The sequence below is a fragment of the Myotis lucifugus genome, unplaced genomic scaffold, assembly GCF_000147115.1.
Source record: "Myotis lucifugus unplaced genomic scaffold, Myoluc2.0 scaffold_49, whole genome shotgun sequence".
NCBI classification, from domain to species: Eukaryota; Metazoa; Chordata; class Mammalia; order Chiroptera; family Vespertilionidae; genus Myotis; species Myotis lucifugus.
In genome coordinates, this window is record NW_005871097.1 from 1,841,918 (window position 1) to 1,862,042 (window position 20,125).

At 44.7% G+C, this 20,125-nt stretch overlaps 1 protein-coding gene across 1 annotated transcript; it reads left to right on the top strand.

Annotated features, from left to right (window-relative positions):
- The first annotated feature begins 593 nt into the window (after positions 1-593).
- Positions 594-17,052, top strand: RS1 (retinoschisin 1). The gene is made up of 6 exons (XM_023753739.1): positions 594-648; positions 2,050-2,075; positions 2,879-2,984; positions 12,122-12,263; positions 14,696-14,891; positions 16,900-17,052. The coding sequence occupies exons 1-6, from the start codon at positions 594-596 to the stop codon at positions 17,050-17,052; spliced, it is 678 nt and encodes a 225-aa protein (XP_023609507.1).
- Positions 17,053-20,125: the final 3,073 nt, after the last annotated feature.

The following is a 20,125-nucleotide window of genomic DNA, read 5'->3' on the forward strand; positions in this document are numbered from 1 at the left end:
ACAGGTATCCATTCTACTCTTGATGGGTATATAAGTGTTTCCAGTTTGGAGTTATTATAAATACTGCTGCTGTGAATAATCTAGTACATGTTTTTGCTTGTTGGAGAACATATATATGTATTTCTGGTGGGTAAATACTTGGGAGTGGAATTGCTGGTTCATAGGGCACATATATGACCAGCCTTGGTACAAATTACCAAGCCCTTTTTCAAAGAGGTTAGACCAACTTATACCCTGTTGGCACCATATGAGAGTTCAGGTTGCTCCATGACCTTGCCAACACTTGGTTGTAGCCAGTTCTACATAGGAAGAGAAATTTACATGGAGATGTCCAGTAAGCCATTCAATGCAAGTGTTGGAATCTTGGATTTAGCAACATTGATGGAGGCGGGGAGGAAGCAAAGCTCTCAAGAGAGACTGAGGAGGATTATTCAGAATGGTGCCAGAAGCTGTAGGACGATGGGAGGGACTGACAGCACCCAACATTGTACCACGAAGACATAAGCTCAGTGTTGAAAAGAGTCCATCGAATGTGAAAGCAAGAAGTCATTGGTGATTTTCTTTGCCAGCACAGGGCTTGGCCTCCTGCCAAGATGGTACTCCCTAACCTTCATTGCTACCTGAGAGGGCCAGTTCTGCCCATAGCAGGTAGGCCAAAGAGTCTCTAGGAATGAATAACGAGAGGACGAGGGCCCAGGAGAGATAGCAGTTTGGTGATGCAGGTAAGGGGTGGTCCTGAATCTGCCCAGGCTAAAAGATATGCCCCAGCTGGAGTGGCTCAGTGGTTGAGCATTGACCTACGAACCAGGAATTCACAGTTCAATTCCCGGTCAAGGCACATGCCCAGGTTATGGGCTCAAGCCCCAGTGTGGGGCGTGTGGAAGGCAGCTGATCAATGATTCTCTTTCATCATTGATGTTTCTTTCCCGTTCTCTCCCTCTCTCTTTCTCTCTGAAATCAATAAAAATATATTTTAAAAAAAGATATGCTCCTTTGACTCACACTGCAGCCCATGCATAACCTGGTAGACCATTCACCATGTGCATCATCCTGTAGGTGGTCTTCTCCTGGGTTCTCAAGCCCCTGTGGGCAGAGAGTGAGGCTTCCATTTTAGAAGGCACCTGGCACAGTGCCAGTCCCACAGTGGACACGCAAAAGGCGTTTGTGGAAAGGGTAAATATGTAGTATTTAAATAGAGGCACAACTTGAAGAGGAGTTTTATAATTGTGATGAAAAAGATGAGACCATTCCTTTACTCTGTAAACAATCTGAAAGCATTTGGGGGTAATCAGATCTGATTTTTAGATAGGAAAGTGGTTAAGGAGGGACTTTTATTTCCTGCTGTCTACACTCAGGTTTTGTTTGAGATTTATATATATAGGCATGTGTTGCTTTTATAATCAGAAAAGAAATGAAGGTGTTTGTTTTGTTGAAAATGAGAAGTGGCGCTTCGGCGCTTTAAACAAGTGCTGTATAATGGAATCTTCTGCGGCGATGGAAGTGCTTTGTACTTGTGCTGTCCAGCGCAGTAGCCACTAATGACACGTGGCCAGTCCGGTAAGCACTCGAAATGTGGCCAGTGTGACTGAGGAATTTAATTTTTAATTTTATTAATGTTAGTTAAGTTCAAGTCAAATAGCCACCAGAACCAATGGCTAGGGCAGTGATGGCGAACCTTTTGAGCTCGGCGTGTCAGCATTTTGAAAAACCCTAACTTAACTCTGGTGCCGTGTCACATATAGAAATTTTTGATATTTGCAACCATAGTAAAACAAAGACTTATATTTTTGATATTTATTTTTATATATTTAAATGCCATTTAACAAAGAAAAATCAACCAAAAAAAATGAATTCGCATGTCACCTCTGACATGCGTGTCATAGGTTCGCCATCACTGGGCTAGGGCATTGAATAGTACAGCTTTAAACAATCAGTTTAAGAAGGGGCTTTAACTTATATGTGACTTCATTTCACTTTTCCATGCAATGTATCATTTTGTTGAATTTCTTTTTTTTTTAACTTGATTTTTCCTCTCGTCCTCTTGCTCAGCCACGCTGGGATTATCATCTACTGAGGTATGTTACACTAAGAAGGCTGGGATTTACTGTTTTTGAGGCTTTTCCTAGCCAAAAATAATGCATAGAGGTATGAATTCTTTCAATGTACTTTTAAAGATTTTTTTTTCTGGTTATGGCAATAGCACATTTTATCTGAGCAAGTTCCATGTTTCATTGAGAGAATGCAAATAAACCATGTCTTAATTCAGATGGTGTAATTTTGAATCCAGTACCTTTTAAAATTGGATCCCCAAAACGGACATCCAGGGGATGTAAGGAGCCTGACCTTGGATTGGGTCACCCCAAACCCTTGAAGACAACTATAATGGGGTGAACGTTGCCCCTTACATGAGTGTGTCTGTGAGATTATTAACTGGTCACCAACAGTGCAGAAACTTGTTTATCTAGACCAGTGGTCGGCAAACTGCGGCTCGCGAGCCACATGCGGCTCTTTGGCCCCTTGAGTGAGGCTCTTCCTAAGCCTTAGGAGTACCCTAATTAAGTTAATAACAATGTACCTTCCTATATAGTTTAAGTTTAAAAAATTTGGCTCTCAAAAGAAATTTCAATCGTTGTACTGTTGATATTTGGCTCTGTTGACTAATGAGTTTGCCGACCACTGATCTAGACTCACAGATGAGTGGCAACTGTGTGCATTAAGGCTGGATGAATGGTTCAGTTGTGCTGTTGCAGTGTGAAAGCAGCTGTAGACAACAGTAATGATGAGCACGGTTTTTGAACACAAGCTTTTCCAGTAGTGCTGACCACAGTTACCTTTGACCCTGACTTTTCTGACACTCTGCCTCTCTGGCTTCCCACAGGATGAGGGCGAGGACCCCTGGTATCACAAAGTGTGCAAGTGTGATTGCCAAGGAGGTGCCAATACCTTGTGGTCTGCGGGCACCAACTCCTTAGACTGCATACCAGGTGAGTGAGTATCCCCTCTCCTTGGGGCACCAGACCGTTGGGTTGTCCTTGGGAACATCCTGTTTCTCCTTTCTTTCAACCCAGCTGAATTAAACCCCTGAATGCCACACTCTCAGTTTTCTCTAATTGGCCTCTGAGCTTCAAATGTCACATGGCCACTGATCCACTAAACCAGTGGTTCTCAACCTTCTGGCCCTTTAAATACAGTTCCTCATGTTGTGACCGAACCATAAAATTATTTTCGTTGCTACTTCATAACTGTAATATTGCTACTGTTATGAATCGTAATGTAAATATCTGATATGCAGGATGGTCTTAGGTGACCCCTGTGAAAGGGTCGTTTGACCACCAAAGGGGTCACGACCTACAGGTTGAGAACCACTGCACTAAACTGATCTGATGTCCTTCTTAAAGATGGAACCCTTTGAAAGAGATTAATGGATAATTAATTGAAATTAAATTAATGGTAGGTGGCAGGGAGTTTTAAGAACAGCTTAGGCTTTTGAGCCAGAAAGATTAGAGTTGGAGTCCTGGCTGTGTCACTTATTAACTCTGGGACTCCCACTTTGCCCTATTTCTATCAAGCGGAGGCAACACTTTTATAGGAGAAAAATATGTTTCATCTTCCCCTGTTGTTAGTGGGAGTGGGATTCTTGGGGTACCTCTGGAAGGAGCATTTCTAGAGGGCCCCACGGGAGGATGAGATATGGTAGAAAACTTTATTTCCATGGAATTATACCCCTTTCCAAAGTCCAATTTCCCTTAGTCCAGTCATAGAAGAAGTTTAGCTGGGGTTTCAGTAGAGCAAAAATCAGAGCCAGTGTCCAGAATTTCCTTTCCACGTTGGAGCAGAGTCCAGTTCAGTAATGGACTTACAATCCATTAGTCCATTTTGTGTGGGGTCCCATGGTTGTGGGCCATGTGGGCAAATGCAGGGAAGCAGGAGCAAAAGAGCCTCACAAGCCCAGAGTCACAGGAATCCCAAGAGAGCCAAGAGGGGGAACTTATTTGTTTAGGAGATTATGTATCCCAAATCTTCATGCCCTTGCAGTAGCCACACCCATTCTGGCTGACCAACTCTATCCCCAGGTGTGATTGACAGCAAGCACCTTCACTAGGCCCTCCAACTTTAGTGGGCATGCATCTATCTTCTCTTTGTTGGATCCTTGGGGAGTGTAAACTTGCAGCTTCCTGGTGAAGCTGCCCAAATGACATGCCTATAATATCTGGCCTTCCCTTTATTCCTTTCCTATCTATACTAATAAAAGGGTAATGTGCTAATTAGACCAGATGGACCATGCATCTTCCGGACATCCTTCCAGACAAAGCCATGGCGGCTGCGAGGGCTGAGGAGGGCCTGCAGCCAGCAATGGCGGCAGCAGCAGGGTGATGGGGGCAGCACCTTCCCCTGATCAGCCCAGTCACCTCCTGCAGAGGGAGGCCAGAGGCAGCAGCAGCGGCGGGGTGATGGGGGTAGCGCCTTCACCTGATCGGCTTGGTTGCCTCCCACAGAGGGAGCAGGCCTAAGCCATCAGTAGGACATTCCCTGAAGGCTCCTGGACTGTGAGAAGAGGCAGGCCGGGCTGAGGGAACCCCCCCCCAGTGCATGAATTTTCGTGCACCAGGCCTCTAATCCTATATAACAAAAGGCTAATATGCAAATTGACCAAACAGCAGAACGATCGGTTGCTATGATGCACATTGACCACCAGGGGGCAGACGCTCAATGCAGAAGCTGTCCCTTGGTGGTTAGTGCGCTCCCATAGGGGGAGCACCTCTCAGCCAGAAGCCGGGCTCACAGCTGGTGAATGCAGCAGCGGTGTCTGGAGCCTCTCTCGCCTCTGTGGCAGTGCTAAAAACCTCTCAGGGGGTCCCAGATTGTGAGAGGGCACAGGCCGGGCTGAGGGACCCCCCACCCCCTCAGTGCACGAATGTCATGCACTGGGCCTCCAGTTATTAATAACTAGTTAATTACAATGGTATCAATGCTACTGTGCCTAGATAGCCATTGCTGACCAAACAGCAATGTACTTCCCCACATTCCAGCTCCCCCACCCCCTCCCCACAATCAGTGCCTTCATATTAGCACTTCCCGCCCAAGTGAGCAGTGTCCTTCCAAAATGAGGCATTTAAGGGTCGCTGGTCCTCAACTCTCCAGCTCTCCATCTTCCTGCTTGAGAAAATGGCTTGTCCCTCAGCCTGGGTGCCCAGGAAATTCTGTGGAGCAGAACCCCTGCCCACCCACAATGACTCAGTCACCTGAGTGAAAAATAAATCTTTGTTGTATTAACCCTCTGAAATTTCTGGACGGTTTGTTTTGCAGCATAACATGACCTTTCCTGACTAATGTGACTGCCTACCTTCCTCTTAGGCAGGGGCCAGCAAACTTTGTCTATAAAGGACCAGACAATAAGTATTTACGGCTTTGTGGGTCGTCGTGCCTTCTCAACTCCTCAATTCTGCCATTGTTGCTCACAAAGCATCCATAGACAACATGTAAATGCATGTGCATGGCTGTGTGCCAATAAAACTTTATTTACAAAACATGCAGTGCACAATATTTGGCCAAAGGTCCATAGTTTGTGGGCCCCTGCTCCAAGAAGTTGTTATGAGGAATAACTCGGATGAGGCATTACAGCACTTTATGCTGTACTTGGCAAATTGGAGCTCCTTTTCTTCCTGCCTTCTAAGAGCTCACACTCTGGCTTTCAGAGGCTGAGGTGGCCCGCAAATATTTGCAATGCTCAGTCCTTTCCAGGCTCAGAGCCTCTTTGGAATGAAACTGTCCTTGCCACCCCTCTCCAGGGTTACAGAGCGCCTGTAACGTCATCCACTTTACATAATCGCCTAATAATAGCTCCGGGAGAGACAGGTTTGTGTGTGTGCCTGTGAGCTTCTCTTCATTATTTCATTAAATTTGCATTAAAATAGCAAATTGTGGGGGAGAGAAGGAAGGAGTCTACAATGGCTTTTACTGCCTCCGTTTTCCTATTTACTAAGTCTTAAAAGGGAACAGTGGGGTCCCTATAGTGAGGAAAGCAGTATGTGCTGTTTAGCTCAGTGGGCTTCTCCCATTGGACCAGAGCTCCTGCAGCCATTATGTGTTGGTATGATCTGCCCAGTCAATACTGATGCACCCTCATTAATAATCCGCCCCCTTTTATCATGTGCCTATTATGTGCCAGATACTGATGGGGAGACAAAAATGAAGGCATTGTCTCCATCCTGGAGGAGTTTACCATTTGTGAAAACAAATGTTCTCTTCACTAGAGACAGGAGGCTACTGGAATTCCATTCCGAGGAAGTTCTTTCTAAGAAGAAATTGAAAAGAGATTATTTATGCAGGTTGGATTCATTGACCTAATCAACTGTGAAGCTGAGGAGGGCCTTGTGTTTGAGGAATGTGAAGACAACCGGTCCCTAAAGCTATCTCCCCTACACAGTCATGAACTGGAAGTTCTGAAATCAGAAATTCTTTAGCTTACCTATTCTTTCCCCGCTGTTTTTGTTTGTTTTCTTTTGGTTTTTATAACAACACAGATATTTCCAAGAAAGAAAACACACAACCTTGGTGTTAAATGCTTGATTCATTGGTGTTAATTAGCTTTTCCATGAAAGTCATGTTTCAGGGCAGCAGGACTACAAGCTTCCAGAAGTCAGTTGCCCATCAGTGCCTCAGATCCTTATTAGAACTTCGGTAATGATGTTGGAGTCTCTGGCCTCTATGATTCAAGGCTTTCTGCACACTCCAATTTAGGGAGGAAGAAGAGCCTATAAAGCACAGGAGGACAGGAATGTCATTCATAGCTGCCAAAATGGAGCTCCCAGATGCACACTGGTTCTTACTGCCCAGGGGCCCCACCCATAGAGCAGAAGGCTAGGTGCATTGTGGCCTCCTAATCTTCATCTTAACACTATTAAAGATACTCAAAGGTCTGTCTTTTCCACCATTGAGTCAAGATTACCTGGGCACTCTGAGATGCAGGAATAGCGTAGGGAAGGTGTCAAAGTATAAGAAATCCAATGACTCAATGCTTTACATGTATTCCAGATTCTATATTTCTATATTATATTCAAATTTATATTCTATTCTTCTGTAAATATTCTTTTATATTCTACTACATTGTCAGAAATATTCAAATCTAATACCCATGCATAATAATATTCACATCTTTCTTGACAAGAATGTCCCTCAGCTCTCTTTGTGTCCCTTTAGGTGAACATCTTTTATAAGCATGTCTGGCCTGAATGCCTACAGATTGAGAAATTATCTACTCAATAAGAAAAGCTAGTATGCTACATATCCATAGTCTGGATTAGCAGCACAATGTGACTATGCCTTTATCCATCTAAGTATCACATCAGTGCTCATAAGAGCCATTTGTGCCACAAACGATTCGGGTTTCTCCTTAAGAGTAAAATTAGTATAGACATAGGCCACTGGGACTTCTGGGTCAGTTAATTTCTACTTTCTCCCTGAGCTCACTGCTTCCTGTTTCTGCAATTTTCTCTGCTTATTCCCAGTGGCCACCCAAGAGGGGGATGATGATGTTTGTTCATCCATCCATCCTTCATCCATCCATCTGATCAATATCTATGCAGTACCTACATGTGCAGGCATTCTGCAGGGCTCAGAGGACAGAATGGTGAGAAAGACCAACTGGGCTGCTGACGATTAAATAATCACAGGAAGAGGGACAAGTGACAGGTGTAGAGTGCCTGGGAGTACCTAGAATCCTTTACCTACCTCATGGTGGGCAGAGATCTGAAGGATGAGTAGAGGTGAAGGGGGAAAAAGAGGGTAGGAATGTCATAGGCAGAGGGAACAGCCTCAAAGGAAGGCCTTCAGGCCTGCAGGAGGACCTGAAGGCAGCTCAGCCAGGACTATGGAAGGAGGAGGAGGAGGGCAAAGGAGGAGTCAGGAAAAATAATAAAGAAACTGTACTACAGTTCACTCCACAGCACAAAGAGCACAAGGAATGTTACATTTTCTATTTTACCAAGTTCAGATAATCCTAGTTTGAGTCCCCTCTTGTCATGGCCTGCGAAGAATCTAAAGAAAGGATTCTAGAAGGTCCTTTCTCTCCCCTTTGGACTACATGAACCCATACCACGGGCTTGCAAGGGCTGCCTGGGTCCAGGCTAAGTAGTAGGCTCTCTGCCCGGCCCACAGCCCCACTCCAAGGTCAACAGCTTCCCCTCTGAACCAAACTCAGTCCTGGGGACCTTTCCAAGTTTCCTGAAGCTGTCCAGAGCTCAGGGCTCCCAGGCCCCATCCCTGGTCCAGCCTCATCAGAGGCAGCATTTCCAGGCTAAGCTCAGGCCCTTACCATGAGCCCCCACGACCTGACCTAACTTAGCAAGAATCAAAGCCCAGAGCTCCTGGCCATTTCCTCCTCTGGGAAAATCAGCTGATTCCTTTTGAGGCCTAGACCTTCCAAATCTATAAGCCTGGGAGATGCTATGTTGCCAACAGGCTTCTTTCTCAAGTCACACACACACACACACACACACACACACACACACACACACACACACAGAGAGAGAGAGAGAGAGAGAGAGAGAGAGAGAGAGAGAGAGAGAGATGTGCACATTGCTTATTCCATCCTGAAGCTGGCCTCTTTCTTAGAGATGATGGGAGCAGGACAGTGTGGAATAGGGGGCTGTTAGATTTCTTCCCTAGAGACTCTTCATCAGAAAAACAAACACGCCAAACTCAAGAAGACATGACTATATTCTCACAATTTCATCCCATCCTACCAATATGAGCTGCTGCTTTTTGGCCAGGCACTATGGGCTTTACACTTTACAAACATTATTTCACATAATCCCACAGCAACTTTGTGGAGGCTGGTTCTACTGTTGTGTTCCTTTCATAGACAAGGAAACTGAAGCAGAGACATTAGCAGCTTGCCTAAACTCACAGAGGGAGAGTAGAATTCAATTCCAGGTTGCACTGGCTCTAAACTGGCAATCTTGACCTTGGCTGCCCATTACAATGACCTGCACTTTTACCCCATGCCCAGGTCCTGCCCCAGACCAATGACATCAGACTCTCTGGGGGTCTGGCCCAAACACCAGCACTTCTGCAACTCCCCAGGTGAATCACAGGCTGAGACCCATCAGAGAGTCTCTGCTCTGTGCCCTGGGCCAAACCACCCAGTTTCTGGGTTAGCAGCTGAGTAGTTGGAGGCATCAAAGGCTGAGACAGGAGCACTGGACAGCAGCAGGCTTGGGGCTTGCATGCTGAAGGGCTCAGTTTGGGCTATATGGATATGAAGTATCTTTGGGTCACACAGATGGAACTATTCACCTGGAAAATATTCATAGGGCCTGGGAGTCAGGCTTTGGCTCCCAGATGCCTGCTGAAACCATGGGAATGGTGAAATCATTGCTCCCCCTGGAGAATGTGGGCAAGATCCATGTCTGGACAAGTCTTCACAGGCCTCCAAGGCCACTGCCTCTGGCCAGGTCCCTGCATGTCTACAGCCCACACTCTTAACTGTTAGATGGGGAATTGGGAAGAAATGGCAAAAGATATGAGGGGAAACAGAGAAAGATAAAAATGCTAAGAATAAAGTTCTTGGAGAGGTGGCTATGGTTTTTCCTTCCCCTCTGCTCCCTCCCTCCAAGTTGGTGGCCCTGGAGTAAGAAAAGGGAGGTTTCTTCTGGATACAGGGGAGTTAGAGATATCCACAGTTAGAATTTAAGTAACCACAAAGGCCCAACTGAAAGCCAGCTTTCTAACACTGGAGCCTTGTCCCTCTATCTGGTGGCCCAAGTTTGTCTTCCTGGTTGGAGGCGGGTGGAGGAGGTGGAGGAGCCCTCAAGGCCATGGGCACTAGGCCCATGAATCCACCAGCCAACAAAATGCCTTCTATGGTAGGCTAAGGCTTCCACAGTGCACTTTGATAGTGTGCTTGTTAAAAATTGGCCACTCTGGGAGTGAAATCCTGGAAACTGCATTCTTAAGAAGATCCCTTGATGATTTGGACACACAAGGCATGAGCGTGTAGCCCATAAAGTGTTCCTGTTCCCTCTCCCAGGAATTGACATTTTAATAGGCCCCTGAAGCCTTGGGTACTTGATCAACTACAAATACTATACCTTCACCCCCAGCCCCACTGAGCTGCAGCTACTGGTGGGAGTTGGACTTATTTTTTGGTGCATTGGGTAGAAAGGCTCTTACCCCCATCCCCCACCCCCAGGGGCTTAAAGCTGTTCTGTTGTCTACAGCCTCTGGAGGCAGGGCTGAAGATATTCTGGAGCCTCAGGATGGCAATCAAGCTTTTTCATGCTTCATTCAGTTTCACTGACTTCTGAAAATTATTCTCTAGAAAGAACTCAGCTCTCATTTACTATGTAAGATGATGATGCCCCAGGAAATATATTCAGCTCTTCAATATGAACCCAAACTTACACATGGAAAAATAATTTGATTTACCTTACTGAAGTTTATCACTCACAATCAGAAAACTAGGAGAATGTATTTGCATAAGCTTATTTATTTCCTACTAGTGACCTGGTACATGGATTCGTGCACATTGAAAGGAAATTAATTAGAAGGTGGCCTGCTGGGCAGGACTGGGCAAGATGGGCTGGACATGCCCTGGAGCCAACCTCCCACTGGAGCCAGCCTCCCGTGGTCCCTCCCTGGTCTGCCGCACCTGGGGTGGCACCGGGGCTCAAAGGGCATCTGCAGAGTGAGTGGGGTCCCTCCAGCAGTTGGGGTCCCTTGGCCTGGCCTGTGAGGATCAGGCCAAAACTGGCTCTCCGACATCCCCTGAAGGGTCCGGGAGTGTGAGAGGGCACTCTGCAAAGTTGCTGTTGTAGAGGGTGTGGAACGCAAATGCAAGTGTGCAGTAATCCAGATTTGGGGCTGATAGCACCCCAGCAACAACATAACCCATGGTCAAAGGTGGAATCGCACAGCCCTGCAAGGAATTGGGCTCCCTTCTCTCTGGTTCTGGGGTGCATCACCCAAGAACCGCCACTGTCAAGTCACTGCAGCTTGGCAGCTCTTGCATTGAGCATCTGCCCCCTGGTGGTCAGTGTGCATCATACCTACCAGCTGGTCAGGTGGTTGCTTAGCCTTTTATATATATAGATAGGAATTCGGTAGAAACTGGGTTTGGTTATAAATAAGAGGCCCACTAAATAGTGGGTTATTGAATTAGCTTTGTTTTGACTGACATGGTAAAAAGACTAGGGGTAGGGATTTGCTTAAGGATAACAGGGCTGAGGTCTCTGCCATTCTCTTGGACTTACCCCATGGTGCAAGATGGCTACTGTTGCACCAGCCATTAAGTCTTGCTTCTAGGCACCAGTTAGAAAGAAGGGGCAAGCAAAACCTTACCAGAAATCCCCAGCAAACATCCTTTTATATCTCAATGGTCAGAAATTGTATCACATGACTTCTAACTGCAAGAAAGGCTGAGAAAGATTATTTTTGTAGCTGGCTACATTGCTGTCCCCAACAAAATTAAGGTTCTTTAGTGAAAAAGAAGGGGAGAATGGATACTTGGATGGCAATTGGCAATCTCTGACCAGGTAAACCAACACTAAATGTGAGAGGAAAATACATGAGAAACAGCAGATAATTAACATATAAGAACGTGCTTTGGCTATTCTTATTTGAGAAAAGCAGTTCCTTCCTACTGTTCTTTATGTGAAATTCACTCAAGCACATTTCACCTTTTTTCCCTCCATTAGACTAGTGAGACAACTGCAATTTACAAGGGGGAACTCAGTCTCAATATATAATTGCCTTCCTGCCTCTCACCATTGTTTTTTTCCTTATAATGGCCATCATATGCTGCCCAAGGATAATTAGGGACCCTGATGTCATCAGACAGGATGGCTGATGTATTAATGAGGAAAATAAAGAGTATGGCATTTAAGTATGACATTTCGCTGCAAACCTCTTGGTTTTTAGGTCTGTATGTTTGTGAAGGAGGTGAAGTATTTCTCAAAACTACTCCCAACCACTGCCATGCTTTTACGAATGTCCTGAATCTCTATAGCAATTCCTTTACTTCATCTTCAGATGGGATGGTCTGATTTGTCATTTCGGTCTGTTTGTTGAGTATTGTGATGCAATCTGAATGTTTTGATGGGCATTGTTTTTCCTTTCCCAGAATGCCCCTATCATAAACCCCTGGGTTTCGAGTCAGGAGAGGTTACACCAGACCAGATCACCTGCTCCAACCCGGAGCAGTACATGGGCTGGTATTCGTCGTGGACTGCCAACAAGGCCCGGCTCAACAGTCAAGGTTTTGGGTAAGCAGGGCTGGCAGCTCAACTGATTTTTTATGTGATTTGAAAAAGTAGGTCTCTGTAATAAATGAGTGAAACAAAATGCATTTAGTTATTCAACAAACATTGATTGAATGCCACAGACTGTGGATAGAGCACTGAACAAGGTGGATGAGGTCCTGGCCTTTAAGAAGCACACAGTTTAGAGGGGGAGAGGGATTCTAAGCACATAATCACACAAGTGATCACTTAGGAAGTGTGATGAGTGCTGTGGAGGAGACAGAAGAGAAACACCTGGTCCATTTGAAGCCCTAGGGAAGAGCTTTCTAAGGAAAATATATTTAACCTGTGACTTATAGTTGGCCAGGTGAGGGGGTGGGCACAGGATACAGCAGGTATAAAGGCCATCAGTAAAGACCACTTAAGGGCATGGATAGGGACTGCAAAGAAGGCCAGCAAGGTTAGAGCACAGGCAAGGCAAAGTTGGAGAGGCAGACAGAAATCAGATCACGCAGGTCCTTTTAAATCATGCTAAAGAGTGTGGTCCTCACTTTAGGGATAATGGGAGGATCCTGAATGTGCATTAGTTAGAATGCAGGTTTGTGCTGCTGTAACAAAGAACCCCAAAGTACAGAGACTTAGTGTAGAGGTGTGTCTCCTGCTCATCTAAAAGTTTCATTAGGCGGTCTAAGGTTCTTATGGCATCTGGGTGCTATCAGGGGTCCAGATTCTTTCTACCTTGTTGTTCTGTCATCCTTAACATGAAGCTTCCCATCTTGGAAGCTAGCTCCTCTAGCTCCCACTGTCACATCCACATTCTAGTCAATAGAGAGAAAAGGAGAGCAGAGCACACACACTTTTCCTTTAAGGATTCAGACAACCCTATTGGCCACTTCTGCCCATATCCCATTGACCAAAATTTAGTCTGATGGCCCCACCTAGCTTCAAGAAATACTAAGAAATGTGATCTTTGTTTGGTGGCCATTTGCCCAGATAAAATTCAGGGGTTCTATTACCAAAGGGAGAGGGGAAGAGGCTATTGGGAGACAATTAGCAGACTCAGAGAAATTTGAAGTTGGGGAGTATCACAATCAGATTTGTGTTAAGAAAAAAAAATCTTCTGCCTGGCCAGTGTGGCTCAATGGTTGAGCATCGAACTATGAACCAGGAGGTCATGGTTCGATTCTCGGTCAGGGCACATGCCTGGGCTGCAGGCTTGATCTCCAGTGTGGGGCGTGTGGGAGGTGGCTGATCAATGGTTCTCTCTCATCATTGATGTTTCTATCTCTCCATCTCCCTTCCTCTCTGAAATAAAAATATATTTTAAAAAAGAAAATAAAAAAAATCTTCTGGCTCCTGTAGGGAGAGCTGTGTAGTTTGGGGACAAGGGTAATCCAGGGAGACTAATGAAGCTATGGTGGCAGTCCAGGCCACAATTGAGGGCTAGTGTGGTGGCAGTGAAATGGAGAGAAGTATATGACTGACAAACACTTGGAGATGGAGCCGATAGATGGATTGGCTGTTTGAGGTGACAGAAAGGAAGGGGTCAAGGATGGCTCTCAGGTTGCTGGCATGAAGACCTGGAAAGACAGGGGTTGCATTCAGAGAGATGTGTAGCACTGAAGGAGGGGTTCGGGTGGGGATAATTCATAACTCACTTTTGGACTTGTTTCATTTGAGATGCTCTGGCATCCGGGAGAGGTTGACTAGCTAGCAATTGGTTCTCAGGATTTGGAATTTAGAAAAGGTTTGGGGTGGAAGTAGAAAGTCAGAGCCACCTGAGGAGCAAGTCTGGAATTAGAAGAGAAAGCAACCAAGGACTGAGTTCTGAGAAGCTAATTAATACGCAATAAAAAATGGGGGAGCTATAGGTTTCCACAATTTATGAGGGATAAAGCTAAAAAAACAAATCAGTTCCTCAAGGTTGGTTAGCTTGTAACTGTCAAAAGCCCTCCCAAAGCCACTCATCTCACTGTTCTGCACATCATAGACACTCCCTAAAAGCCACGCATGACAGCACACGAAGGAGATGCAGATATGTATGAAGGGAGTGATGAGTGGTATTAAAGAAAAACAAAAGATTCATGGTGAAAGAAACATCGGGAGAGACTAATGAAAAGGGAAGAGGGCTGATGGGTGCAATAACCATGCATTGAAGAAAGACATGCTCAACCACGCCCCAAAGATAATTTCAGCTCCATTTGAAGGCATTTCTTTGACAAATTAGTTGAATCTGACAATTTTTACTTGGGTGGTAGAGGTGCAAGGAGAAAGAGGATGTCACAGAGGCTGGGCACGTCTTAGAGACAAGCCTCTGGGTGCTTCACAGATTGTAGCTCAACCCAAGCTTAGCAGGAGAGGGGGCTCTTCAGGCATCTCCTCAAAAGTCAATGTTTCCAGGCTCTTTGGAGGCACTCACAGGGAAAGCTCCTGCTGATTCTGTGTGTCCCTGGCAGGTGTGCCTGGCTCTCCAAGTTCCAGGACAGCAGCCAGTGGTTACAGATAGATCTGAAGGAGGTCAAGGTGATTTCAGGGATCCTCACCCAGGGTCGCTGTGACATCGATGAGTGGATGACCAAATACAGTGTGCAGTACAGGACCGATGAGAGCCTGAACTGGATTTACTATAAGGACCAGACCGGAAACAACCGGGTAAGTCAGGCCTACCCCAGATCACCTTAGCGCACACTCTCTGGGACTCTCTTCTTTGCTGTCTTCCTGTGTTCCCGTCGCCGCCCTCTGTCAGAGCACTGACCCCAAGGCAGGTGTCTTTCTTGTTATAACCCTGGTGCCTAGTAGATTGTCTGCAAATTAGTGTCACTCTTGCATGCAGAAGAAATCTTTGAATTCTCATACCATCATATAGTTGCTTGAATAATCAAAGCCAACTATCTGGGCTATTCCAAACTCATTGGATTGTTTAACACTTTGCTGCATAGGTCTGACATGATCCATTACTGATGCAGGTAGGTCCTGTTCCATTGATGTAGATATGGCTCCTCCTTACTACTGATTGAGACCTACAGCTGGGAAGCTCTGGACAACCCAGCAAGTTAGCCACTAAACTACAGTAATGTTTAAAACGACTCCAGCTATGCAGACAAAGAGGCCCTTAAACTTCTATATGCCACTAACCACTGAGCACCAAGACCCAACTCTTGTTCATCATAGACTGAACACAAGTCTATCTATCTACCTATCTATCTCTACCTATATCTATCTATCTATCTATCTATCTATAATGTATATTTATGAGAAACTAAAAATTTACTAGCTATTTGGAAATACTAACTGCCCTTTTGCCTGTGAGGACTTCTCCCAGTTAATTTGGACATTTAACCACATTAAATAGACATGTGCAGCTGAAATCAGAAGGCTTTGTACTCTCTGATGCCAATTTGTATAGCAAGAACATTCATGGGTTGAGATTTTAAGGAGTTTGAACATAATAGGTAAAACCAGCTTGATACTTGGACATTTTGTTCCAATTTTGTTCTTATTGGCTTTTCAAAAAGATTTGGGAATTCTTTTCAAGCACTGTGCTTCTGAAGGCCTTGAGGTTCTTTGCAAAGTGCCCGTTGGGTACTTGTGCAATCTGGAAGAGCCTGTTCCATCCTCCCTCTGCACCTGGCTGCTGCCTTGAATAGGTTCAAGGGCAAATAGGGTAGATAAGGGGATGTGGGGCATTATTATTGGGAAGAAGGGTAAGATAATGCATATGAGGTCCTTCTTGTTTTGTGGATGGATGAGGTCAATTTTTTTCTGAAGATAACACCAGAAGGGAATGAAATGTTCTGGTGACATCGGGCAGAACACTATGACTCTGGAAAGATTGAAAAGAATAATTTCTTTGGAAATACAGCCAAACATCCACTGCACCTTTTATGCTTCACCCACCGCATCATGCCATATTATATCCTGAAAACCACAAAACAAACCCTTTATCTCTATTCTCTGGGCACTGCCCTCCTCCTTGCAAATCTTCCTTCTAGTTTGTTTTTTTCTTTTAAAAAAACATTCCCAAGTGTAGAAAGTCCTTGCTATTTGTATCGATGTAGAGACACACCATTAAGCTTTAGCTCATGACTCACGACTGCAGAGCCAGCTCACAAGCTTTTACTTGAGTCCCACTTTGGATACCTTTGGAACATGGGAACATTCCTCTTGTGTGATGTGGGCCTTTTCAAAATTCCTGTCAAAATGCAAAGAATTAAAACGCAAAATCAAGAGGCAATTTTTAAAATAAGCGCCATCCAAACGAACTCTGTGAGATGATGGAAATGTTAATATCTGCACTGTCCAATATGACCTCCACTAACCATATCAGCTATTGAGCACTTGAGTTGCGCCTGGGTGCTATGATCGACGAAGTGAATTGCTATCTAATTTGAAGTCCTTTAAATTTAAAGAGCCACATGTAGCTACTGGCTACCATACTGGACAGTGCAGTTCTAGATGTCTCCAGACTCAGAGAGGTCTGGAGCGAATAGGTGCTAACAACCAGTCAAGATCAGATTTTGTGGGGCATCTGCAAATTCTCTGTACTTTCAGCACTTTCTGAGACTTTCCAGTTACAAATTGGGGCCAGCTCCAGACAGGAATCAGTCTTCCTTTTCCCTCCCTGGCTGTGATGGAGACAGGATTTCACCCCTTTCTTTAGGTCTTCTATGGAAACTCGGACAGAACTTCCACAGTCCAGAACCTGCTGCGGCCGCCCATCATTTCCCGCTTCATCCGGCTGATCCCGCTGGGCTGGCACGTCCGCATTGCCATCCGGATGGAGCTGCTGGAATGTGCCAGCAAGTGTGCCTGACACCTGCGAGCCGGGCGCCTGCAGGGTTGGGGGGTGCAGAGTGGCCCACGGAGACCCTGACACACCCCTGTGACAAGCAAGGTGGCATTTTACAAGTTCTTTTCAATGCAGAGAATGTTTCTTTCTTTCCACTTTTTAAGATATAGTTTCCAATTTAAGTGAGAAAAAAAAGGAAAGAAAAATAAACATTCCCCACTCAGGGCCAAAGAAAATAAGAACAAAGAAAATGTCTCTAGAAACAATTTTCATACAAGAGCTTAAGTAGCAGGGGTAATTGGCTGCTATTTTTTTGTTTTGTTTTGTCACAGCAACACTGTGAAAGGTGGAGTCCCAAGGGAACACAAAGCAGCCCTGATCATTTGAAATTTCTTTTGCTTTATTCAAAACAGGAACATAATGTTTCATAAAGCCTGGCTTTGAATGCAAAGGAGGAGCAAGTGTGAGCTTTCTCTTAAGTTTTGATTAAATCGTGACCATTGAGGACTATAGAGCACCAGGGACACAGAGTGAAAGATTTCAGGGTGACTGGGCGGTGAGATGAGTCCAGTGGGTGTGAGCCTGTGCCCCAGTTTCCTGAGAGCCATACACGACCAAAGGCCGCAGGCAGAAGGGCGTCAGCTGCTGAGCTTTTACCCCCATGTTCACCGGGATTGGGGGGTTCCAGAGCTCCCATTACATACAGCCCATTCAGGCTGCACATGTAAGTAGCAGTTTCATTATTCAGTGGGGCCTTGACTTATGAGTGTCCCGACTAACAAGTTTTTTGAGATACCAGCTGTCTCTCGGCCGATTTTTTGCATTGAGTTGATAGAGTAATTTGAGTTAACGAGCTCCTTAACGAGCTCGGTCTCCGAACGAATTAAACTCGTAAGTCAAGGCCCCACTGTATTTAGGAACGCCAAATGACCAGAACATACCAGCATTTCCCTTTATCTAGGGCTACTGTTTTCAACAAGCTTAACACTTTGAAAACAGTTGGCCCAGGAGCTATCACTGGCTACGTGGAGGAGGCCCATTAGCTGAGCCCATTACCTTTGTAGGAAGCAGTCAGAACCTATGTCCTAAGAAGAGAGATGTGACTACACCCCTGGTGAGCCCACCTTCCAACTTCTGACACCTTGCCTTGCAACACACAAACCTGCCTGTTCCTGACTGCAACCTCCTTGGGAAGGAATGGGTGTGGCCTTCTCCTTCTGGAGAAGCTCCTTAAGCAGGGAGTTTGGGGAAAGACAGTCTAAGACTCCCTTGTCATTTATAGCTCAGTCTGAGTTTTTGGGTTCTTCCCTGGGAAAGGCTAATGACATGGCAGGTGGGCAGGAGAGGATTTGAAAGGAGGAGATGAGAGGGGGTGGAATCAGAGAATGGGGCCCTTCAACAAGACTGGGGAACCTGACTATCCTGGCCCTGATGCAGTACACCCTTTGCTAGCAGCTCATTTCTCCAAGTTACTGTTTTCAAACACCATGCTGAGTGACTGGACTCACACTAACATTATCCTAGACACCACATTCACCTTCTCTGTGAGTGAGCAGCCTCTAAAAATCTTCAATCTCTTCCCTGGTGTCATTGGGCTTAGAGGAGTTTCATATTTAACACAGCCTCTTTCTTCTCCTCATGCTGTATATTTGAACCTGGAAAAACCCTCTTCCCTGCTCTATCTGCTCTCAAATCAATTCACGGTGGGGAAAAATCCTTCTCTGGTCTTAGAACACACAAATAAATGCATTTTGAACAGAACACCTGATTGGATATCCTAACTGGGAAAGTTGAATGAACTTTTATCATGACATGCACTGTCAGAGAAAAGTCTAAGTTCAGGCCCTTTACAACTGGCACTCTGGACCCAGGAGGTAAGTCGAGTCAAGATGAAAAAAGAATGAAATGGTGTGAGGCAGGAATAAAGGTTCTCCAAATGTTCATGTTGAATATTTTTGTTTGGTAATATCTTTATTGAGATAAAGTTCACACACCATACAAATTTCACCCATTTAAAGTGTACAATTCAGTGACTTTTAGTATAGAGTTGAGCAATCATTATCACAATCAATTAAAAAAAATCATCACCCCAAAAAGAAACCCCACACCCATTAGCTATCACCCCACTAACCCACTTGCCCACTCCAGTCACAGGCAACCACTGATCTATTTCTGTCTCTATAGCCAATTCTGGACATTTCTTAGAAATTGAATCTTACACAATATGTGGTCTTTTCTGTCTGGATTCTTTCGCTTAGTGGTGTTTTCAAGGTTCGTTCATGTTGTAGCATATATCATATTTCATTCCTTTTTATGGCAGAATATCATTCCACTATAGAGGTAGACCACATTATATTATCTATTCATTTGTTGATGGACATTTGGATTATTTCCACGTTTTTTGGCTATTTACGAATAATGTTGCTACAATTGTGTACAAGTTTTTGTGTAGTCATGTTTTCATTTATCTTGGGTATATATACGTAGCAGGGGAACTGCTGGGTCATATGATAACCCTGTTTAAACTTCTGAGTAACCATCAGACGATTTTCCAAAGTGGTTATACCATTTTATACTCACACTAGCAGTCTATTAGGGTTCTAATTTCTCTACACTTGTTATTATCTGTCTTTTGGATTATAGCCACCCTGGGGAGTATGAAGTAGTATCTCATTGTGGTTTTGATTTGCATTTCCCCATGACTTATGATGCTAAGCATCTTTTCATGTGTTTACTGGCCCTTGGTACACTTCATTGGAAACATGTCAATTAAGATTCTTCGTCCATTTTAAATTCAGCTGTCTTTTTGAATTGTAAGAGTTTTAAAATTTATTTTGGATACAATTCCCTTATTAGACATATGATCTGAAAATGTTTTCTCATATTCTGTGGATTGGCCTTTTATTTTCTTGATGGAGTCCTTTGAAACACACATTTTAAAATTTTGATGAAATCCAATTTATTTTTCTCTTTAGTTGCTTGTGCTTTGGAGTTTTATCTGGGAAACTATTGCCAACTCCATATCATAAAGATTTACTATGATTCCTTCCAGGAGTTTTATAGTTTTACCTCTTACATTTAGATCTTTGATCCATTT